The following is a 26,332-nucleotide window of genomic DNA, read 5'->3' as shown; positions in this document are numbered from 1 at the left end:
TCCCTGTATAACCAGACTCCACCACTACATCACTGTACAACCAGACTCCACCACTACACTACATCCCTGTATAACCAGACTACACCACTACATCCCTTTATCTCCAGACTCCACCACTACATCCCTTTATCTCCAGACTCCACCACTACATCCCTTTCTATCCAGACTCCACCACTACATCCCTGTACAACCAGACTCCACCACTACATCCCTGTATAACCAGACTCCAACACTACATCTACATCCCTGTATAACCAGACTCCACCACTACATCCCTGTATAACCAGACTCCACCAAATCAAATCAAATGTATTTATATAGCCCTTCGTACATCAGCTGATATCTCAAAGTGCTGTACAGAAACCCAGCCTAAAACCCCAAAAAGCAAGCAATGCAGGTGTAGCAATGCAGTACATCATATTATCTCCAGACTACACCACGACATCCCTGTACAACCAGACTCCACCACTACATCCCTTTATCTCCAGACTACACCACGACATCATATTATCTCCAGACTACACCACTACATCCCTTCATCTCCAGACTACACCACGACATCATATTATCTCCAGACTACACCACTACATCCCTTCATCTCCAGACTCCACCACCATACTCCTTTATCTCCAGACTCCACCACTACATCCTATTATCTCCAGACTACACCACTATATCCCTTTATCTCCAGACTCCACCACTATACTCCTTTATCTCCAGACTCCACCACTCTAGCTCTCAGGGGACATCTAATGGCTGGGTATGTCTAACACAAGGCTCCATGACAGAATATATGAGCTATACCCATTAACATGGACTATAACTCCTGAGTGTTCGTGTCTCCAGAACTATTTCACAGCACTGTATGTCCAGTTACAGCACTCAATCTGCTGACTGACTGACTAATGGCTTCATCTGTGTGCTCCGTTTCACAGGAAGTGCATACACAGTGCATACTAAACGAGCAGCAAGAAGCCTCTCTCTACTCACTCAGAGCCCATAGACACAGTCACACACACACACACACACACACACTACTACTCACTGCTGAACTCCCTGTGGCGGGCCCGGGCCCTCCAGGGCCGGTTGCGGATCCAGTGCAGCAGTCTAGACAGTTCCATGGCCTGGTGCCAGCAGTGTGCCGTGGTCCAAGTCATTCACCATCCACCTCACCATCACCCGGTGCGCTAGGCTGCCTCACCCCAGAGACAGGAGCTCATCCCTGGGATGTAGTGGACCGTTTCGGAGCCTATCCCTGGCAGTCTCTGGTGCTGGAAAAGCTACCTGCTAGGATATGAAGCTGATATGGATCTCCGAGTCAGACTGACTGACTGGCTGGTCTGCTTGTTTACAGCCTGTTCTGGCGCTACCAGGGAGTCTAGTGAGAATACTGTGATGGTGTGGATGGTCTCTCAGCTCTGTCTTTAATTCATGAGTCAGTGGAACCCAACTCCCTGGGCTGGGCGGGAGGCTCAGGGACACAGAGAGAAACACACACACTCCCCAGGCCTCAGCACCTATCGACGGGCTGCATCTGAGACAAGGAAAGGAGTTGCACACCCTGCTGAAACCTGACCCACTACCATCCTGTACACACCTGAAGGGAGGGGTGAGGACAAGAGAAACAGCAGTCATGCAAACACACTCATACTAACTCATACACACAAACACACTCCTACTAACTCATACACACAAACACACTCCTACTAACTCATACACACAAACACACTCCTACTAACTCATACACACAAACACACTCCTACTAACTCATACACACAAACACTCTCATACTGACTCATACACACAAACACACTCCTACTAACTCATACACACAAACACACTCCTACTGACTCATACACACAAACACACTCATACTGACTCATACACACAAACACTCTCATACTGACTCATACACACAAACACTCTCATACTGACTCATACACACACTCATACTAACTCATACACACAAACACACTCCTACTGACTCATACACACAAACACACTCATACTAACTCATACACACAAACACTCTCATACTGACTCATACACACAAACACACTCATACTAACTCATACACACAAACACACTCCTACTGACTCATACACACAAACACACTCATACTAACTCATACACACAAACACTCTCATACTGACTCATACACACAAACACACTCCTACTAACTCATACACACAAACACTCTCATACTGACTCATACACACAAACACACTCCTACTAACTCATACACACAAACACTCTCATGTTGACTCATACACACAAACACACTCATACTGACTCATACACACAAACACTCTCATACTGACTCATACACACAAACACTCTCATACTGACTCATACACACACTCATACTAACTCATACACACAAACACACTCCTACTGACTCATACACACAAACACACTCATACTAACTCATACACACAAACACTCTCATACTGACTCATACACACAAACACACTCATACTAACTCATACACACAAACACACTCCTACTGACTCATACACACAAACACACTCATACTAACTCATACACACAAACACTCTCATACTGACTCATACACACAAACACACTCATACTAACTCATACACACAAACACACTCCTACTAACTCATACACACAAACACACTCCTACTAACTCATACACACAAACACACTCCTACTGACTCATACACACAAACACACTCATACTAACTCATACACACAAACACTCTCATACTGACTCATACACACAAACACACTCATACTGACTCATACACACACTCATACTAACTCATACACACAAACACACTCCTACTGACTCATACACACAAACACACTCATACTAACTCATACACACAAACACTCTCATACTGACTCATACAAACACTCATACTAACTCATACACACAAACACACTCCTACTGACTCATACACACAAACACACTCATACTAACTCATACACACAAACACTCTCATACTGACTCATACACACAAACACACTCATACTAACTCATACACACAAACACACTCATACTAACTCATACACACAAACACACTCCTACTGACTCATACACACAAACACACTCATACTAACTCATACACACAAACACTCTCATACTGACTCATACACACAAACACACTCATACTAACTCATACACACAAACACTCTCATACTGACTCATACACACAAACACACTCCTACTAACTCATACACACAAACACACTCCTACTGACTCATACACACAAACACTCTCATACTGACTCATACACACAAACACTCTCATACTGACTCATACACACAAACACACTCATACTGACTCATACACACAAACACACTCATACTGACTCATACACACTCATACTGACTCATACACACAAACACTCTCATACTGACTCATACACACAAACACTCTCATACTGACTCATACACACAAACACTCTCATACTGACTCATACACACAAACTGACTCATACACACAAACACACTCATACTGACTCATACACACAAACACACTCATACTGACTCATACACACAAACACTCTCATACTGACTCATACACACAAACACACTCATACTGACTCATACACACAAACACACTCATACTGACTCATACACACTCATACTGACTCATACACACAAACACTCTCATACTGACTCATACACACAAACACTCTCATACTGACTCATACACACAAACACTCTCATACTGACTCATACACACAAACTGACTCATACACACAAACACACTCATACTGACTCATACACACAAACACACTCATACTGACTCATACACACAAACACTCTCATACTGACACACACACACACACACACACACACACACACACACACACACACACACACACACACACACACACACACACACACACACACACACACACACACACACACACACACACACACACACACACACACACACACACACTCATACTAACTCATACACATAAACACACTCATACTGACTCACACACACATACACACTCATACTGACATACACACACAAACACACTCATACTGACTCATACACACAAACACACTCATACTAACTCATACACACAAACACTCTCATACTGACTCATACAAACACTCATACTAACTCATACACACAAACACACTCCTACTGACTCATACACACAAACACACTCATACTAACTCATACACACAAACACTCTCATACTGACTCATACACACAAACACACTCATACTAACTCATACACACAAACACACTCATACTAACTCATACACACAAACACACTCATACTAACTCATACACACAAACACTCTCATACTGACTCATACACACAAACACACTCATACTAACTCATACACACAAACACTCTCATACTGACTCATACACACAAACACACTCCTACTAACTCATACACACAAACACACTCCTACTGACTCATACACACAAACACTCTCATACTGACTCATACACACAAACACTCTCATACTGACTCATACACACAAACACACTCATACTGACTCATACACACAAACACACTCATACTGACTCATACACACTCATACTGACTCATACACACAAACACTCTCATACTGACTCATACACACAAACACTCTCATACTGACTCATACACACAAACACTCTCATACTGACTCATACACACAAACTGACTCATACACACAAACACACTCATACTGACTCATACACACAAACACACTCATACTGACTCATACACACAAACACTCTCATACTGACTCATACACACAAACACACTCATACTGACTCATACACACAAACACACTCATACTGACTCATACACACTCATACTGACTCATACACACAAACACTCTCATACTGACTCATACACACAAACACTCTCATACTGACTCATACACACAAACACTCTCATACTGACTCATACACACAAACTGACTCATACACACAAACACACTCATACTGACTCATACACACAAACACACTCATACTGACTCATACACACAAACACTCTCATACTGACACACACACACACACACACACACACACACACACACACACACACACACACACACACACACACACACACACACACACACACACACACACACACACACACACACACACACACACACACACACACACACACTCATACTAACTCATACACATAAACACACTCATACTGACTCACACACACATACACACTCATACTGACATACACACACAAACACACTCATACTGACACACTCACACTCATACTAACTCATACACACAAACACACTTATACTGACATACACACTATACAGGACCTACTGCACTGTCATCACAAATAAACACAGAAGATCATCTTCAGGGCTTCAGGACGAGTTGACATGTACCTTGCCCACAACCCAATGACCATGCAAATCCATCATGTGCTTGCTTTGAGATGTATGTTGCACTAGAGGGACCTCTAGTGGATGACCCTGTCATTGCATGTTATTTATCATCACTTCTTATACTGTAACTAAGCCTAGTTTTGCAAGCCATACTCAGAGGCTCCATACGTCTGGCTGGAGAGACTAAAATAGAAAGTTGGTATCGATATCAAAAAGCATGACACTTCCAGTGTCTCCGCTCAGCTTCAGGTCATTCAAACATCTCTAAAACACATCTCAGAACTGTCTATTTTCACATCTTTACTTCATTTTGATTCCACGTCACGTATCTGAATTATTTAACACCACAAAGTATATCTCTTTGCATTATAAAGCTTGTCTGTCATTTGGTGCACTGTACATTTCTCCATCATAAAATCTAACTAATTCAAACGGAACAAAGCAGACTGACAGTAAGACTCAAACTGGAATAATGACTCAACATGTACACATCAACAGGACCATTACAGAACCTCTACTAGGAGTGACTAGAACTTGACCATCAATGGACCATATACTGTAGATAGATACAATAAGCCACAACATATTGACCACAACCAGCTGTATAGGATTGAATGGCAAGACTGTAACATGGACAACTTGAGCAAACGGAATAGGAATGCAATGAAAGAATGGAATGAGAACACTTCAGTGAAATGATCTAAAGGACGAGGTGATGGGTACATAAGGGACTGGTATGAGAGGAAATGATCTGAAGGATGAGGTGATGAGTATAAGGGACTGGTATGAGAGGAAATGATCTGAAGGATGAGGTGATGAGTATAAGGGACTGGTATGAGAGGAAATGATCTGAAGGATGAGGTGATGAGTATAAGGGACTGGTATGAGAGGAAATGATCTGAAGGACGAGGTGATGAGTATAAGGGACTGGTATGAGAGGAAATGATCTGAAGGATGAGGTGATGAGTATAAGGGACTGGTATGAGAGGAAATGATCTGAAGGATGAGGTGATGAGTATAAGGGACTGGTATGAGAGGAAATGATCTGAAGGATGAGGTGATGAGTATAAGGGACTGGTATGAGAGGAAATGATCTGAAGGATGAGGTGATGAGTATAAGGGACTGGTATGAGAGGAAATGATCTGAAGGACGAGGTGATGGGTATAAGGGACTGGTATGAGAGGAAATGATCTGAAGGATGAGGTGATGAGTATAAGGGACTGGTATGAGAGGAAATGATCTGAAGGATGAGGTGATGAGTATAAGGGACTGGTATGAGAGGAAATGATCTGAAGGACGAGGTGATGAGTATAAGGGACTGGTATGAGAGGAAATGATCTGAAGGATGAGGTGATGAGTATAAGGGACTGGTATGAGAGGAAATGATCTGAAGGATGAGGTGATGAGTATAAGGGACTGGTATGAGAGGAAATGATCTGAAGGATGAGGTGATGAGTATAAGGGACTGGTATGAGAGGAAATGATCTGAAGGATGAGGTGATGAGTATAAGGGACTGGTATGAGAGGAAATGATCTGAAGGATGAGGTGATGAGTATAAAGGACTGGGAGGTAGGTTTCCATATGCACCGTGCAATGCATTTGTTTGACATGAACATTTAGACAGTAACTGACTAGACTGGGCGCCCGCAACCATTCTGCATCTTCCACGTAATACATCTTGTGCATTACAACTACATAGAAGGCTGCACAATAATATTTAAAACAAATAGCCTCCATTTGGTCTGACAGATCACACATTGACAAAAGGTGAAAACCATTCTCTGTCTATTATATACAGCATAGTACTTAGATGAACCAGTGACAAGCTGTACACCACTGATTTCCTTTTCCCCCATGTTAGAGATTCAATTCAAATCCAATTGAAATTCAGAAGTTTTCAAACACCCAAATATAACATTCCTACTAAAAGATCCCAGTGCACCAGTACTAAAGATTGAGGCAGAAATGCCTACGTTGTTCTGTAAAGTGATGGTCCTTTTAAAGTGATGATCGATCATTGTGAAGTTAAACTTTAGCCATGCAAAGGAACATGCTTTACATATACAGTGCATTCGGAAAGTATTCAGACCCCTTGACCATTTCGACGTTTTGTTACGTACCAACCGTATTCTAAAAAGGATTAAATAAATAAAAAATCCTCATCTATCTACACACAATACATTTTTGCATCTAAGCAAGTCAGTCAAGAACAAATTCTTATTTACAATGACGGCCTACCAAAAGGCAACAGGCCTCCTACTGCGGGAACGGGGGCTGGGATTAAAAATTCTAATATAGGACAAAACACACATCATGACAAGAGAGACACCACCACACTACATAAAGAGAGACCTAAGAAAACGACATAGCATAGCAAGGCAGCAACACATGACAACACAGCATGGTAGCAACACCACACGACAACAAAATGATAACAGCACAACATGGTAGCAGCACAAAACATAGTACAAACATTATTGGGCACAGACAACAGCACAAAGGGCAAGAAGATAGAGACAACAATACATCACACAAATCAGCCACAACTGTCAGTAAGTGTGTCCATGATTGAGTCTTTGAATGAAGAATGTGACTGGCAGAATAGGTGTTGTATGTGGAGGATGAGGGCTGCAGTAGATATCTCAGATAGGGGGTGTGAGGCCTAAGAGGGTTTTATAAATAAGCATCAACCAGTGGGTCTTGTGACGGGTATACAGAGATGACCAGTTTACAGAGGAGTGCAGTGATGTGTCCTATAAGGAGCATTGGTGGCAAATCTGATAGCTGAATGGTAAAGAACATCTAGCCGCTCGAGAGCACCCTTACCTGCTGATCTAGAAAATAATTTTCCATAATCTAGTATGGGTAGGATGGTCATCTGAATCAGCATTAGTTTGGCAGCTGGGGTGAAAGAGGAGCGATTACAATAGAGGAAACCAAGTCTAGATTGAACTTTAGCCTGCAGCTTTGATATGTGCTGAGAGAAGGACAGTGTACCATCTAGCCATACTCCCAAATATTTGTATGAGGTGACTACCTCAAGCTCTAAACACTCAGAGGTAGTAATCACACCTGCGGGGAGAGGGGCATTCTTCTTACCAAACCACATGACCTTTGTTTTGGAGGTGTTCAGAACAAGGTTAAGGGCAGAGACAGCTTGTTGGACACTAAGAAAGCTTTGATGTAGAGTGTTTGTTAACACAAAGTCCTTGGAGGGGCCAGCTGAGTATAAGACTATCATCTGCATATAAATGGAAGAGGGAGCTTCCAACTGCCTGAGATATGTAGTTTATGTAAATTGAGAAGAGTTTGCGGCCTAGGATTCAGCCTTGGGGTACTCCCTTGGTGACAGGCAGTGGCTGAGACAGCAGATGTTCTGACTTTATACACTGCACTCTTTGAGAGAGGTAGTTAGCAAACCAGCCCAAAGACCCCTCAGAGACACCAACACTCCTTAGCCAGCCCACAAGAATGGAATGGTCTACCGTATCAAAACTTTGGCCAAGTCAATAAGAATAGCTGCACATTATTGTTTAGAATCCAGGGCAATGGTGACATCATTTAGGACCTTTAAGGTTGCAGTGACGCATGCATAACCTGAGCGGAAACCAGATTTCATTCCAGAGAGAAAACTACAGACATCAAGAAAGCCAGTCGGTTGATTATTGACTAGTTTTCCATCACTTTTGATAAGCAGGGCATAATAGACATTGTCCTGTAACAGTTAGGATCAGCTTGATTTCTCCCATTAAATAAAGGACGCACGGTGGCTGCCTTCCAAGCAATGAGAACTTCCCCATAGAGGAGAGAGGTTAAAAAGGTCAGAGACAGGCCAGGCAATGATAGGGGCTGCAACCTTATAGAAGAAAGGATCTAAACCATCTGCCCCAGATGTTTTTTGGAGGTCAAGTTTAAGGAGCTCCTTTAGCCCCTCAGACTCAGTGACTGGCTGCAGGGAGGAACTTTGCAGCGGGGCAGGGGAAAAGAGGGAGGAGCATCGGGGCTAGTCGCATTAGAAGGGGTGGGAGATGAGGACATGTTGGACGGGCAATGAGGCATGGCTGAGTCAAATAGGAATCCGGACTTAATGAGGTGGTGATTAAAGAGCTCAGCCATGTGCTCCTTGTCAGTAACAACCACATCAACATTAAGGGACATGGGCAGCTGTGAGGAGGAGGGTTTATTCTCCAGGTCTTTAACCATTTTCCAGAACTTCTTTGGGTTAGAAAATACAAATAAAAAACAGAAATACCTTATTTGCATAAGTGTACAGACCCTTTGCTATGAGACTCGAATTTGAGCTCAGGAACATCCTGTTTCAATGGATCATCTTTGAGATGTTTCTATAACTTGATCGGAGTCCAGCTGTGGTAAATTCAATTGATTGGACATGATTTGGAAAGGTACAACCTGTCTATGTAAGGTTCCACAGTTGTCAGAGCAAAATCCAAGCCATAAGGTCGAAGGAATTGTCCGTAGAGCTCCAAGACAGGATTGTGTCGAGGCACAGATCAGGGGAAGGGTACCAAAAATGTCTGCAGCATTGAATGTCCCCAAGAACACAGTGGCCTCCATCATTCTTAAACGGAAGAAGTTTGGAACCACCAAGTTTCTTCCTAGAGCTGGCCGCCCGTCCAAACTGAGCAATCGGGGGAGAAGGGCCTTGGTCAGGGAGGTGACCAGGAACCCAATGGTCACTCTGACAGAGTTCCAGAGTTCCTCTGTGGAGATGGGAGAACCTTCCAGATAGACAATCATCTCTGCAGCACTCCACCAATCAGGCCTTTATGGTAGAGTGGCCAGATGTAAGCTTCCCCTCAGTAAAAGGCACATGGAGTTTACCAAAAGGCACCTAAAGGACTCTCAGGTCATGAGAAACAAGATTCTCTGGTCTGATGAAACCAAGATTGAACTCTTTGCCCTGAATGCCAAGCTTCATGTCTAGAGGAAACCTGGCACCATCCCTACGGTGAAGCATGGTGGTGGCAGCATCATGCTGTGGGGATGTTTTTCAGCGGCAGGGACTGGGAGACTAATCTGGATCGAGGGAAAAATGAACAAAGCAAAGTACAGAGAGATCCTTGATGAAAAACAGCTCCAGAGTGGAACAACGACCTGAAACAGGTGGCTTCAGGACAAGTCTCTGAATATGCTTGAGTGGCCCAGCCAGAGCTTGGGTGTGAACCCTATCGAATGTCTCTGGAGAGACCTGAAAATAACTGTTCAGTGATGCTCCCCATTCGACCTGACAGAGTTTGAGAGGCTCTTCAGAGGAGAATGGGAGAAACTCCCCAAATACAGGTGTGGCAAGCTTGTACCATTCCCAAGAAGACTCGAGGCTGTAATCGCTGCCGAAGGTGCTTCAACACAGTACTGAGTAAGAGTCTGAATACTTAATGTAAATGTGATATTTCAGTATTTTCTTTGTATAGTTTATGCTTTGTCATTAAAGGAGTATGATGTGTAGATTGATGAGGGGAAATAAACAATTTAATCCATTTTAAAATAAGGATATACTGTAACTAAATGTGGAAAAGGTCAAGGGGTCTGAATACATTCCGAATGTACTGTAGATCTATACATCCTGTAAGCTAGGAAACACCAACAAGGATGACCTTTCAAAAACCCTCAACTCAGTCCTGTGGCTGGACTGTATCAAGTTGGTCAGTTTATTTGTCAAAATGTCACTGGATTGGAATCCATAGGCGAGCAGATATCGTGAGTAAAAAAGGCAAAAAGTCGAAGATTAAGTGACTTCACCAAGAGTGACATAAATAATGTGAGGGAAAGAGGTCTAATCTGTCCAGAAGAATTCATGAATGTCAAAGACGTACAGCATGTCTGCTGACAACAATCAAAAGTTGCATTAAAAGACTCAAAACACATTAAAATGTCAGTCATACATCCGTGGAATTGTTTACGCTTCACAATCACTTCATGTAAGACAAACGAATGAATTTGATTGGAAGGTGAAGGGACTTGGTCAACAGCTGTGGATGGAATAAGAGAGAGATCTTTACATTAAAGCAAATAGCAAGTTGCCATGACACCAACAAAAAAGAGAGAGAATACAGAACAAAAAACCTATGGATGACATTTGCTGATAGTTTGGGTTTTTCAAATCACCTGAATGCAGACAAGTACTCCACAACATTGACTGACTCGTCCCTCAACAAACTGAACTTCTTATAAACTACCTCTAGATGGTGCAAATAAATGAAATATGGCCCAGCCAGTAGCTGTAATATTTGGTTCGTCTTCTCAGGGAATTGAACTGTAAAGAAGATGTTCCATTTGTCTAACGGGATGCAGCCGGCAAGATGTTTATCTAAATGGTTTTGTATCAAATTCACCTTGTAGGATTTCTAGGTCTAAAACAAGATGACAAAAGAACAATCGAATGTATTATAAACTTGACCAGACTCAAAGCTAGGCACATGTGCTCCCTCTCAAGGTAAATCTGAACTTCTTTATTTCCTGTTTTTAGTGTTGAGTCTCTTACAGCTGTATCGGCAGCTCCATCTAGAACTGACCCATCACTCAGGTTACCACATCCCTCCAGCCAGAGTCCAAACACACTTAACTGAGCCCAAAGAAACATCAACTCCATCTAGAACTGACCCATCACTCAGGTTACCACATCCCTCCAGCCAGAGTCCAAACACACTTAACTGAGCCCAAAGAAACATCAACTCCATCTAGAACTGACCCATCACTCAGGTTACCACATCCCTCCAGCCATAGTCCAAACACACTTAACTGAGCCCAAAGAAACATAAACTCCATCGAGAACTGACCCATCACTCAGGTTACTACATCCCTCCAGCCATAGTCCAAACACACTTAACTGAGCCCAAAGAAACATAAACTCCATCGAGAACTGACCCATCACTCAGGTTACTACATCCCTCCAGCCAGAGTCCAAACACACTTACCCAAAGAAACATCAACCAGGGGGCATATCTTGTTGAACTAATCAGTCAAAAACGGTGGAAACAACCAGTTCGGGTAGGAATGTGGCAGCAGTGTACTGCCTAGTAACTAACTATAAGTCCATTCTTTCTGGGGTTTGTCTTTGCGTCCCTCACAGCAGGCAATTGAGCTGCCTGTGGGATGGCAACAGGTATATGGAGCTGCCCTATGGCCACTCCATCATCGTCCCAGCCCAAATGGGAGGCTGACCTGGGGCTGGCTGGATCACCCGTCCCCACCCCCCACCCTCACCAGCAGGTGATCCACGTGGTGCCTCATCACCTTCCCAGCAACATCCACTCTGTATGAGAGAGGGCCTGTGCGGTGACCACCATTCCTGGTGTCCATTAGTCATTCCCTGAGAAGTTCCTGACCCAGACAGGCGATCAGCCTCCAGCAGGCTGACGTGTTCAATGCTTTTCCTGTTGGTGGCCATCCGTTCCAGTAGGTCCCAAACATAATCTCAGCTGGACACATCCCGGTTGTGGTGTAAAGCGGTAGGCTGCCAGGAATCGGGAAACTCTGGTTTTCAATGTACCTCCTGTTGCCTCTTTCAAGGCTCTTTTCATTGTCTGGACTGCCTTCTCCACTAAGCCGTTCGTGGAGCGGTGGTAGGTGGCGGAGGTGATATGGCGAATACCATTGGTTGCCAGAAAGGCCTTGAACTCTGCACTCATAAGATAGCTGCATTGTCTGATACGACTGTATGGGGAAGACCATGAGTGCTGAACACTTCCCTGAGCTGCTCAATTGTTGTTGCTGAGTTTGCAGTGCGGACTCTGAAAACTTCAAGCCATTCGGATTGAGCATCCACAGCCAACAAGAACATCTCCCAAAGGAAAGATCTTGCACAGTCAATGTGAATGCGAGTCCAGGGTCTTCCAGGCCACTCCAAAGGGTTGATGGGAGCTGGAGCATTTTGTACCTGCTGGCAAGTAGCACATAACTGCACCTGCTCTTCCACCAATTTGTCCAATCACAGCCACCACATGTGAGCTGTGACTTGTGGAGTCCCTCCAGTAGAGGTGGAACCACGACTCCAAGGCCCCAAAGCAGGATGCTGTCTTCCACTGAGAGTTAGTTTCTCCTTTTAGAATATGGCTCCTCTGTAGTACAGTGGGCCGGCCATCCCTCCTGGACAAAGCGGCTGACTTTTTACTTCATTTTATTTTGATTTAACTAGGCAAGTCACTTAAGAACACATTCTTATTTACAATGATGGCCTACCAAAAGGCAAATGGCCTCCGGCGGGGACGGGGGATTCAAATAAATAAATACAATATAAATATGGGACAAAACACACATCACAACAAGAGAGACAACACAACACTACATAAAGTGAGACCTAAGACGACAACATAGCATAGCAAGGCAGCAACACATGACAACACAGCATGATAGCAACACAACATAACAACAACATGACAGCAACACAACATGGTGGCAGCACAAAACATGGTACAAACATTATTTGGCACAGTCAACAGCAATCAATCAATCACATGTATTTATAAAGCTCTTCTTACATCAGCTGATGTCACAAAGTGCTGTACAGAAACCCAGCCTAAAACACCAAACAGCAATCAATGCAGCTTCGGTCTGACGCCATTAAAAGGTAATTTACCACCTTCACAAGTGCAGTCTCAGTGCTATGATGTGGTCTAATGCCAGACTGAAGTGTTTTGTATACATTTTGTCTTCAGGAAGGCAGTGAGTTGCTGCCAAATAGCTTTTTTAAAGATTTTTCAGAGGAATGGGAGTTTCGATATAGGCCTATAATTTTTTATATTTTCTGGGTCAAGGTTTGGCTTTTTCAAGAGAGGCTTTATTACTGCCACTTTTAGTGAGTTTGGTACACATCCGGTGGATAGAGAGACGTTTATTATGTTCAACATAGGAGGGCCAAGCACAGGAAGCAGCTCTTTCAGTAGTTTAGTTGGAATAGGGTCCAGTATGCAGCTTGAAGGTTTAGAGGCCATGATTAATTTAATCAATGTGTCAAGATATATAGTACTAAAAAAACATGAGTGTCTCCCTTGATCCTTGGTCCTGGCAGAGTTGTGCAGACTCAAAACAACTGAGCTGTGGAGGAATACGCAGATTTAAAGAGTCCGTAATTTGCTTTCTAATGATCATGATCTTTTCCTCAAAGAAGTTCATGAATATATCACTGCTGAAGTGAAAGCCATCCTCTCTTGGCTGATGCTTCTTTTTAGTGGCTTTGCGACAGTATCAAAAATAAATGTTGTATTGTTCTTATTTTCCTCAATTAAGTTTGAAAAATAGGATGATCGAGCAGCAGTGAGGGCTCTTCAACACTGCACTGTACTGTCTAGTCGGAAGACTTCCAGTTTAGTGTAGCGCCATTTCCGTTCCAATTTTCTGGAAGCTTGCTTCAGAGCTCGGGTATTTTCTGTGTACCAGGGAGCTAGTTTCTTATGACAAATGTTTTTGTTTTTATGGGTGCGACTGCATCTAGGGTATTACGCAAGGTTAAATTGAGTTCCTCAGTTAGGTGGTTAACTGATTTTAGTAATCTAATTAAGATTCACAACATTTATTCCACGGGACAAAACTAGGTCCAGAGTATGACTGTGGCAGTGAGTAGGTCCGGAGACATGTTGGACAAAACCCACTGAGTCGATGATGGCTACGAAAGCATTTTGGATTGGGACTGTGGACTCAGGGAACTCAGTGAGGAATGCTGTATATGGCCCAGGAGGCCTGTAAACAGTAGCTATAAAAAGTGATTGAGTAGGCTGCATAGATTTCATGACTAGAAGCTCATTTCTTAAAAAAAAATTTTGCTATAGTAAATGTTAGCAACACCTCCGCCTTTGCGGGATGCGCAGGGCATATGGTCACTCTTGTAACCAGGAGGTGAGGCCTCATTTAACACAGTAAATTCATCAGACTTAAGCCATGTTTTAGTCAGGCCAATCACATCAGGATTATGATCAGTGATTAGTTCATTGACTATAACTGCCTTGGAAGTGATTAGTTCATTGGAAGTGATTAGTTCATTGGAAGTGATTAGTTCATTGACGACAACAGCACAAAGGTGAAGAAGGTAGAGACAACAATACATCACACAAAGTAGCCACAACTGTCTGTAAGAGTATCCATGATTGAATCTTTGAATGAAGAGATTGAGATAAAACTGTCCAGTTTGAGTTTTTGTTGCAGCTCGTTCGTCTCTAGCTGCAGCGAACTGAAAAGAGGAGTGACCCAGAGATGTGTGTGCTTTGGGGACCTTTAACAGAATGTGACTGGCAGAATGGGTGTTGTATGTGGAGGATGAGGGCTGCAGTAGATGGGACGGAGGGAGTGAGGCCTAAGAAGGTTTTATAAATAAGCATCAACCAGTGGGTCTTGCGACGGGTACAGAGGAGTGCAGTGATGTCTCCTATAAGGAGCATTGGTGGCAAATCTGATGGCCGAATGGTAAAGAACATCTAGCTGCTCGAGAGCACCCTTACCTGCCGATCTATAAATGATGTCTCTGTAATCTAGCATGGGTAGGATGGTCATCTGAAACAGGGTTAGTTTGGCAGCTGGGATGAAAGCGATTACGATATAGGAAATCAAGTCTAGATTGAACTTCAGCCTGCAGCTTTGATATGTGCTGAGAGAAGGACAGTGCACAAATACTTGTATGAGGTGACTACCTCAAGCTCTAAACACTCAGAGGTAGTAATCATACCTGTGGGAAGAGGAGCCTTCTTCTTTCCAAACCACATGATCTTTGTTTTGGAGGTGTTCAGAACAAGGTTAAGGGTAGAGAAAGCTTGTTGAACTTTGGAGAGAAGAGGGTCTCACAGTTCATTTCTTCCGTTGCCAATGGAGCTGTTTGGATCTGTTTCAGCGAGCACAACAATTCAGGGGGACTTTTGGGCTCTTTGGGAATGTCTGGCAGTGGCAGCCTGCTGAGGCCATTAGCGTTAGCGATGGAGGGGCCCGGGTCTGTACATCAACTCATATTGGTATTGTGCTAACATGAGGGCCCATCTTTGCAGTCGCCCGGAGGGGGATGGGTGTATGGTCTTCAGCTCACCCAGGATTCCTAACAGGGGCTTATGGTCCGTTTGGATGGTGAAGTGGCATCCCTACGGATACTGGTGAAATGTTGTAATGCACAAGTAGTGCTGAAGAGGACAGCAAGTCCTTGGATTTCTGGGAATCTGTTTCCTGGGGTGTGAAAGCGACCATAGTAGTTTAACACCCCAAGGTAGACTCGTAGCTCCCAAACATCCTTGGGTTCTGTGGCCTCTTTGATTGCTCTCACTTTCTTGTCTAATGGCTGAAGCTTGTTGGCTGTGCCCCCAAGTACTCCACTTCGGGGGCCAGGAAAACACACTTGGATTTCTTCAAATCAAATCAAAATCAAATCAAATGTATTTATATAGCCCTTCGTACATCAGCTGATATCTCAAAGTGCTGTACAGAAACCCAGCCTAAAACCCCAAACAGCAAGCAATGCAGGTGTAGAAGCACGTTGGCTCCCTAGAAAGGCCAAAACCTAGGAAGAAACCTAGAGAAGAACCAGGCTATGAGGGGTGGCCAGTCGTCTTATGGCTGTGCCGGGTGGAGATTATAATAGAACATGGCCAAGATGTTCAAATGTTCATAAATTACCAGCAGGGTAAAATAATAGGTCTGGGACAGGTAGAACGTCCGGTGAACAGGTCAGGATTCCATAGCCGCAGGCAGAACAGTTGAAACTGGAGCAGCAGCACGGCCAGGTGGACTGGGGACAGCAAGGAGTCATCATGCCAGGTAGTCCTGAGGCATGGTCCCAGGGCTCAGGTTCTCCGAGAGAGAGAAAGAAAGAGAGAATTAGAGAGAGTATACTTAAATTCACACAGGACACCGGATAGGACAGGAGAAGTACTCCAGATATAAAAAACTGACCCTAGCCCCCCGACACATAAACTACTGCAGCATAAATACTGGAGGCTGAGGCAGGATGGGTCAGGAGACACTGTGGCCCCATCCGAAAGAATGGCAACATTTGTGGCCCCATTTCTTAAAGCGAAGCCTTGCGCTCTCCAGGCTTGACAGCACTGTTTCAAGTTTTTTTAGATGGTCTTCCCTCAGTGACACCGGTGATAAACATATCATCCATATGTACAGTAGGGTGCCCACTAACAGATTCTCCATTGTTCTTTGAAAGATCGCAAAGGCAGAGGAAACTCCAAACGGGTGGTTGTGTACTGACACAGCCCCTTGTGGGTGTTTATCATAACCACTTTGCGTGATTCTTCAGCCAGCACCAACTAGTGGTATGCCTTTGCGAATAGCTCCTCTATCCATTGCAATGGGTACTGATCCAGTCTGTATGCTACATTGGCAGTAGTGGAGGCTGCTGAGGGGAGGACAGCTCATAATAATGGCTGGAACGGAGCTAATGGAATGGCACCATATTACCCTGTGTTTGATGTATTTGATGCCATTCCACTGATTCCACTCCAACCATTACCACGAGCCTGTCCTCCACAATTAAGGTGCCACCAACCTCCTGTAATTGGCAGTTAGCTTGTAATCTCCACAAATCCTGATATTTCAACCAGGCTTCACTACTGGGACAATGCGGGCAGGACACTTAGAGTAGGTGATTGGTTCCAGTATTCCAGTGGTCTGGAGCCTGTCTAGCTCTGCCTCGACCTTCTGTTTCTAGTGCAAACGGCACTTGGCGGGCTTTGCAGAAGCGTGGCGGGAACGGAGGGTTCCACCTGAATTCACACTTCAGTCTCTTTTAGTTTTCCAAGTTGATCTTGGAATACATCTGCGTGCCTGTTTAGCGTAGTGGACCCATAGCGTAGGTCTCTGAGACCTTCGTGATTGTTTTGAACATCCCTCACCAGTCCAGTTGTAACACTGCCATCCACCTCTTCACAGCAGATTGGGACCCTGTCATCAATCCACTGACATCTTCAGTCGTGTACCTTTGTACTGGACGTTGACGCTCTGCTCTCCTGTGTATGACTTCAGCACTATAGCCAAGTGCACTAGATTCAACTGGGGTGCTTTGGCTTGTAGGTTATGTTGTGGACATTGTTACACGGGGACACTCAAAGTCAATCTTAAATGAATCATTGTTCATTTCTCAGCTCACTGGAAAGGTTCCAACCAACTCAATGCAGCATAGTACACATGTCTGTCAGAAAACTCTGCCAGGACAGTCCCAACAGTTGTCTGATATACAGCTGTACACAGACGCGTTATATTTGCATGATTTAGCGTCATTAACTAATGATTACTGGTTTGTTCTATTTATGTGACTGACCAATACTGGTTCATAACATGTGACAGACCAATACTGGTTCATAACATGTGACAGACCAATACTGGTTCATAACATGTGACAGACCAATACTGGTTCATAACATGTGACAGACCAATACTGGGATCATAACATGTGACAGACCAATACTGGTTCATAACATGTGACAGACCAATACTGGTTCATAACATGTGACAGACCAATACTGGTTCATAACATGTGACAGACCAATACTGGTTCATAACATGTGACAGACCAATACTGGTTCATAACATGTGAAAGACCAATACTGGTTCATAACATGTGACAGAGCAATACTGTTTCATAACATGTGACAGACCAATACTGGTTCATAACATGTGACAGACCAATACTGGTTCATAACATGTGACAGACCAATACTGGTTCAGAACATGTGACAGACCAATACTGGTTCATAACATGTGACAGACCAATACTGGGATCATAACATGTGACAGACCAATACTGGTTCATAACATGTGACAGACCAATACTGGTTCATAACATGTGACAGACCAATACTGGGATCATAACATGTGACAGACCAGTACTGGTTCATAACATGTGACAGACCAATACTGGTTCATAACATGTGACAGACCAATACTGGTTCATAACATGTGACAGACCAATACTGGTTCATAACATGTGACAGACCAATACTGGTTCATAACATGTGACAGACCAATACTGGTTCATAACATGTGACAGACCAATACTGGTTCATAACATGTGACAGACCAATACTGGGATCATATTTACAAAATAGCCTCCAATACCCTACTCAACAAATTGGATGCAGTCTATCACAGTGCAATCCGTTTTGTCACCAAAGCCCCATATACTACCCACCATTGCGACCTGTACGCTCTCGTTGGCTGGCCCTCGCTTCATACTCGTCGCCAAACCCACTGGCTCCATGTCATCTACAAGACCCTGCTAGGTAAAGTCCCCCCTTATCTCAGCTCGCTGGTCACCATAGCATCTCCCACCTGTAGCACACGCTCCAGCAGGTATATCTCTCTGGTCACCCCCAAAACCAATTCTTTCTTTGGCCGCCTCTCCTTCCAGTTCTCTGCTGCCAGTGACTGGAACGAACTGCAAAAATCTTTGAAACTGGAAACACTTATCTCCCTCACTAGCTTTAAGCACCAACTGTCCGAGCATTTTACAGATTACTGCACCTATACATAGCCCACCTATAATTTAGCCCAAACAACTACCTCTTTCCCAACTGTATTTAATTTATTTATTTATTTTGCTCCTTTGCACCCCATTATTTTTATGTCTACTTTGCACATTCTTCCATTGCAAAACTACCATTCCAGTGTTTTACTTGCTATATTGTATTTACTTTGCCACCATGGCCTTTTTTGCCTTTACCTCCCTTCTCACCTCATTTGATCACATTGTATATAGACTTGTTTATACTGTATTATTGACTGTATGTTTGTTTTACTCCCTGTGTCGTTGTATCTGTCGAACTGCTTTGCTTTATCTTGGCCAGGTCGCAATTGTAAATGAGAACTTGTTCTCAACTTGCCTACCTGGTTAAATAAAGGTGAAATAAATAAATAAATAAATAAATAAATAACATGTGACAGACCAATACTGGTTCATAACATGTGACAGACCAATACTGGTTCATAACATGTGACAGACCAATACTGGTTCATAACATGTGACAGACCAATACTGGTTCATAACATGTGACAGACCAATACTGGTTCATAACATGTGACAGACCAATACCTCATGAGGCTTCTCCTCTCTAAGCTGAGACCTTGAAACTGATGGCAGCTACTGATAGGTGTGATTTGTGTGACCTGCATGAACATAGAAATTGGTTAATAGAACAGCACACGAATAGAACACAGAAATTGGTTAATAGAACAGCACATGAATAGAACACAGAAATTGGTTAATAGAACAGCACATGAATAGAACACAGAAATGAGCCATAAGGATATTATTAGTTATAAGAATGTTCTCCCAAACTGTACGGGAAGCCCGTGTGCACCTTGAACACGGCTGGGCATTTATCCAACTCCAGCGTCGTCCACAGGGGGCTTGTGGGTTTCTCTTGAATCACCATTATATAGGCTGCGTCCTCAACCACCACCCCCTCTCTTCTTCCTCAGATGAAGGGGAGCGGGGTTCGGCGACTTGGTGGGCTTGGGGTCCTGACTGTCTTTTAGTAGTCTGGAGTGGGTGTCTAGTCTCCCTAGACTGGTGACGCTCGCGCAATATGGCCTCGCTTTTGTTGTTGTTGCAAAGGTGACATTCTGCTCCTTAAAGCGTCAATTATCAGTTGAGTGGTTGTCTTTGCAACAGTAACAGGCTGTTACATAAGAACGTGGCTGCTGAGACAGGGCCAGTGACAGCTTGTTTAGGCTCTTGGTACTTTGTAGGGTCTGTGACCCCTGGTCTGCTACCTCTAATGCTATTACCTTTTCCAGGGCTGTTTTCCGTGATAACTCTGCAATAGCTAGTAGTCAACGTTGTGTCTGCTCGCATCCTACTAGCTGATCTCTGAAACGCCCCTCCAAACTCACAGCGTGATGCTTGATGCTTTAGACTGGCCACATACGCTACTACTGATTCACCTGTGCTTCTGCCACAGGACTTTAAACCGCTCTACTATCACGTTGGGTTTGAAATCAAAGTGTTCTCCAACACGCTGTATCAGGTTTGCATAAATTATAAACTGTGGTGCTACCAAGTCCATCACTAAACCATATATTGTGCTTCTAGATGCTGATAGTAATATTGCCCTTTTTGTCTTGTCCTTATTCACATCGTTTGCCTCAAAAAATTCAGTCTCTCAATGTATTTGGACCATGTCTCTGAATTGAGATTAAACTCATTGACAATATGCCATAACTTCTCAGGTTAAAAGTATATATTTTTGTGTGTTCAGCTATGAGACTCCGTTAGCAGTGTACTTCTGTCTAACCAGCGATATTTAGCTTTCAGTGATTTCTTCACGTTGTGTTTGCGCTCCGCACTACTCAACACTGTGTGCATCTTGCACAGCTTAACATCGCGTCGCTTCCTTCACTCAAACTCACGAGCTGTGGAAACTGTGACTCCGCCTCAACGTCGTCTCTAAAGTCTGCTATGCAGAAGGAGTTGTAACCCCGAATCATCAGATTACTTTTGTTCTTGTGAGAATTTAGCTTTGTTCTGGTCACCAAATATTATAAACTTGACCAGACTCAAAGCTAGGCACATGTACTCCCTGTCAAGCTGAATCTGAACGGCTTTATTTCCTGTTTTTAGTGTTGAGTCGCATCGGCAACTCCATCTAGAACTAACCCATTACTCAGGTTACCACAGAAAGTGAGACATGCATGACCAGTCTATGGCTGAGATTATGTATAGGATAACAATCTAATTGCATAAAGTGTCTATTTCCTTATACAAAACACAATTGACAACATTCATTTGTACATTTTCCCATTTCTGTCAGCAACTGTCAGTTTAGTTTTTCAGATAGACTTGAAAGAAAATGTAACTAAATGTAGCTAAATTCATCGAGTGCTGTTAAACGGGTCACTGCTGGTGATTTCAAAGCAGTCTTAGAGATTTATCTTGGTGTTGGTCGTCATTGTAAATAAGAATGTTTCCTTAACTGATTTGCCTAGTTAAAAAGGTTAAACTAAGTGCATAGGCTGAACGTCAACAAGATCTATGGGCCTACGCCCATTCTTTTCTGGACACCAAAAGAGCAACCATGGTAACAGTTGTAACAATGTCAGTAACCCGTGATGTTGTAACATATCCTGTGTGTGTGTCAAAAGTGGCCTAAATGCAACAGTAACTAAATGCCAACAGTCCATCAAGGTCAGATTACATTGAAAAATAACACTAACAAAAGGCTAGAAGCTAGAAAATGCAACAAAGATCATAGTTCAGAATTGTATTTATTACATTTGAATTCCACGTCACATAGCTGAATCATTTAAAATACCAAAGTATATCTCTTTGCATTATAAAGCTTGTTTGTCATTTGGTGCACTGTACATTTCTCCATCATAACATCTAACTAATTCAAACGGAACAAAGCAGACTGACAGTAAGACTCAAACTGGAATAATGACTCAACATGTACACATCAACAGGACCATTACAGAACCTCTACTAGGAGTGACTAGAACTTGACCATCAATGGACCATATACTGTAGATAGATACAATAAGCCACAACATATTGACCACAACCAGCTGTATAGGATTGAATGGCAAGACTGTAACATGGACAACTTGAGCAAACGGAATAGGAATGCAATGAAAGAATGGAATGAGAACACTTCAGTGAAATGATCTGAAGGATGAGGTGATGAGTATAAGGGACTGGTATGAGAGGAAATGATCTGAAGGATGAGGTGATGAGTATAAGGGACTGGTATGAGAGGAAATGATCTGAAGGATGAGGTGATGAGTATAAGGGACTGGTATGAGAGGAAATGATCTGAAGGATGAGATGATGAGTATAAGGGACTGGTATGAGAGGAAATGATCTGAAGGATGAGGTGATGAGTATAAGGGACTGGTATGAGAGGAAATGATCTGAAGGATGAGGTGATGAGTATAAGGGACTGGTATGAGAGGAAATGATCTGAAGGATGAGGTGATGAGTATAAGGGACTGGTATGAGAGGAACAACGTTAAGGACACACCACCATAACCTGGTTTCATAAGAGCTGGCAAGACACCACAAACAGATCTGGGACCAGGCTAACACAACCATACTGCAGCTTCCACGCAATACATCTTGTGCATTACAACTACATAGAAGGCTGCACCCCCTGCACTCTACAAGGTGTCAAAAGCGTTCCACAGGGAGGGTGGACAATGTTGACTCCAACGCTTCCCACAGCTGTGTTAAGTTGACTGGATGTCCTCTGGGTGCTGAACCATTCTTTATACACACGGGAAACCGTTGAGCTTGAAAACCCCAGAAACGTTGCAGTTGACACAAACCAGTAGGCCTGGCACCTACTAGCAGAGCCCATTCTAAAAGGTACTTGAAATGTTTTGTCTTGCCCATTCACCCTCTGAATGGCACACATACACAATCCATGTCTCAAGGCTTAAAAATCCTTCTTTAACCCGTCTCCTCCCCTTCATCTACACTGAATGAAGTGTATTTAACAAGTGACATAAGGTATCATAGCTTTCACCTGGTCAGTCTGCCATGGGAAGTTCTTAATGGTAAGGAATTTGTACCACACTTAGTGTGATATATATACATATATTATATATTAGTACTCCAAAAAGATGAACCAGAGAAACTGTACATCACTGATTGATTAGTCTCCCCCCCACACAATAAATTAAATTCAAAGTTCAGACACCCAAATATAACATTCCTACTAAAAAGATCCCAGTGCGCACCAGTACTAAAGATTGAGGCAGAAATGCCTATGTTGTTTTGTAAAGCGATGGTCCTTTTAAAGTGATGATCGATCATTGTAAAGTTAGACTTGGAAAGAAACATGCTTTCTGTATACAACCCTGTGAGTCAGGAATGATGGTAGGAAATACAGTCCTATGGATGGACTGTATCAAGTTGGTGAGTTCATTTTTAAAAATGTCCCCAGTTTTGAATACAGTCATGCAGACATGGAGTTTTAAAAAAAAGTTATTTTTAAAAGGCACAAAGTTGCCAAACCCGCCAGCAGTGGAAGATATGTGACGTCACCAGGAGTAACATATAATGCAAGGCAGATGGGTCTCACATTTCACTTGTTTTGTTCTGCCCACTGACAACAACCAAAAGTTACATCAGAAAGACTCTAGAGACATTAAAATGGCAGCCATACACATCCGTGGAATTGTTTACGTTGCACAAATCAGTTCATGTAAGACAAATTCATTTCATTCCCCAAGTCTCTTAAACTGTCAACAGCTCTGGATGGAATAAGAGAAAAAGTTACATTAAAGCAAAATGTCAAGATGCCATTGACCACATATGTACACTGAAAAATATAAAAATGCAATATGTAAAGTGTTGGTCCCATGTTTCATAAACTGAAATAAAAGATTACAGAACTTTTCCATACACACAAAACCTTCTCTCAAAATGTTGAACATATTTGGTTTACATCCTTGTTAGTGAGCATTTCTCCGTTGCCAAGATAATCCATCCACCAGACAGGCCGACAGGTGTGGCATATTAAGAAGTTGATTAAACAGAATGATTGTTACAGGTGTACCTTGTGCTGGGGACAAAAAGGACACAAATGTGCAGTTACGTTACAACACAATACCACAGCTGTCTTAAGTTGAGAGAGTGTGCAATTAGCATGCTGACTGCAGGAATGTCCATGAGAGCTGTTGCCAGAGAATTGAACGTTCATTTCTACCATAGGCCGCCTCCATCATTTTAAAGAATTTTGCAGTACGTCTAACCGGCCTCAACGCCGCAGACCACGTGTATGGCGTCGCGTGGGTAAGCGGATTGCTGATGTCAACGTTGTGAACAGAGTGCCCCATGGTGACGGTGGGGTTAAGGTATGGGCAAGCATAAGCTACGGACAACGAACACAATTGCATTTTACCAAATGGCAATTTAATTGCACAGAGATACCATGACGAGATCCTGAGGCCCATTGTTGTGCCATTCACTGTCCCTCAACCACCTCTGATAGGAGTTCATGTAACACTATACGATGCATATTAGTCCAATATGTCCCGGCCAGTAGCTGTAATATTTGGTCCATTGTCTTGACGGATTGGACCGTAAAGAAGACGTTGCGTTCTTCTTAAAGAACACAGCTGACAGAATGTTCAATTAAAATTACATGAATGCACATATGGCATTGAATCCTTCCAAAAATACAGTTGAAGTTAGACGTTTACATAAATTAGTTTTCATGACTCCAACCTAGGTGTTTCAACCACTCCACAAAATTCTTGTTGATAAAACTATAGTTTTGGCAAGTTGTGCATGACAAATAATTTTTCCAACAATTGTTTAGAGATTATTTCACTGTATCACAATTCCAGTGGGTCAGAAGTTTACATACACTATGTTGACTGTGCCTTTAAAAAGCTTGGAAAATTCCAGAAAATTATGTCATGGCTTTAGAAGCTTCTGATTGACTCAAATGATGTCAATTAGCCTATTGGAGGTGTACCCGTGGATGTATTTCAAGGCCTACCTTCAAACTCAATGCCTCTTTGCTTGACAACATGGGAAAATCAAAAGAAATCAGCCAAGACTTCAAAAAAAAAAATTGTAGACATCCACAAGTCTGGTTCATCCTTGTGAGCAATTTCCAAATGCCTGAAGGTACCACGTTCATCTGTACAAACAATAGTACGCAAGTATAAACACCATGGGACCATGCAGCCGTCATACCACTCAGAAAGGAGACGCGACGCGTCCTGTCTCCTAGAGATGAACGTACTTTGCTGCGAAAAGTGCAAATCAATCCCAGAACAACAGCAAAGGACCTTGTGAAGATGCTGGAGGAAACAGGTACAAAAAGTATCTATATCCACAGTAGAACGAGTCCTATATCGACATAACCTGAAAGGCCGCTCAACAAGGAAGAAGCCACTGCTCCAAAACCCCCATAAAGCCAGACTACGGTTTGCAACTGCACATGGGGGACAAAGATCGTACTTTTCAGGGTTAATGTCCTCGAGTCTGATGAAACAAAATTAGAACTGTTTGGCCATAATGACCGTAT

At 43.0% G+C, this 26,332-nt stretch overlaps 2 protein-coding genes across 4 annotated transcripts in view; both read right to left on the bottom strand.

Moving 5' to 3' along the window:
• Window positions 1-1,359, bottom strand: part of LOC124043188 (rho family-interacting cell polarization regulator 2-like) — a 157,750-nt gene extending 156,391 nt beyond the window's left edge. For both annotated transcript variants that reach the window (XM_046361475.1, XM_046361478.1), the window contains exon 1: window positions 1,046-1,359. In XM_046361475.1, the coding sequence (XP_046217431.1) occupies window positions 1,046-1,157 (112 nt within the window). In that variant the 5' untranslated portion in view covers window positions 1,158-1,359. The remainder of the gene's footprint in view (window positions 1-1,045) is intronic.
• A 4,349-nt stretch (window positions 1,360-5,708) lies between these two features.
• On the bottom strand, window positions 5,709-24,277 carry LOC124043187. Of its 2 annotated transcripts, XM_046361473.1 has the most exons (4): window positions 23,251-24,277; window positions 22,957-23,201; window positions 6,104-6,887; window positions 5,709-6,052 (listed from the first exon to the last, which is right to left on the bottom strand). In XM_046361473.1, the coding sequence occupies exons 1-4, from the start codon at window positions 23,328-23,330 to the stop codon at window positions 6,040-6,042; spliced, it is 1,122 nt and encodes a 373-aa protein (XP_046217429.1). In that variant the 5' UTR covers window positions 23,331-24,277; the 3' UTR covers window positions 5,709-6,039. The 2 variants fall into 2 exon arrangements, with proteins under 2 accessions (XP_046217429.1, XP_046217428.1); XM_046361472.1 differs by having other exon boundaries at window positions 22,957-24,277.
• Between the last annotated feature and the right edge of the window lie 2,055 nt (window positions 24,278-26,332).

This window comes from Oncorhynchus gorbuscha, linkage group LG09 (assembly GCF_021184085.1).
Source record: "Oncorhynchus gorbuscha isolate QuinsamMale2020 ecotype Even-year linkage group LG09, OgorEven_v1.0, whole genome shotgun sequence".
Classification (NCBI taxonomy): Eukaryota; Metazoa; Chordata; class Actinopteri; order Salmoniformes; family Salmonidae; genus Oncorhynchus; species Oncorhynchus gorbuscha.
Note: the sequence above shows the minus strand (reverse complement) of the source record. Positions and strands in the feature narration are given on the sequence as shown.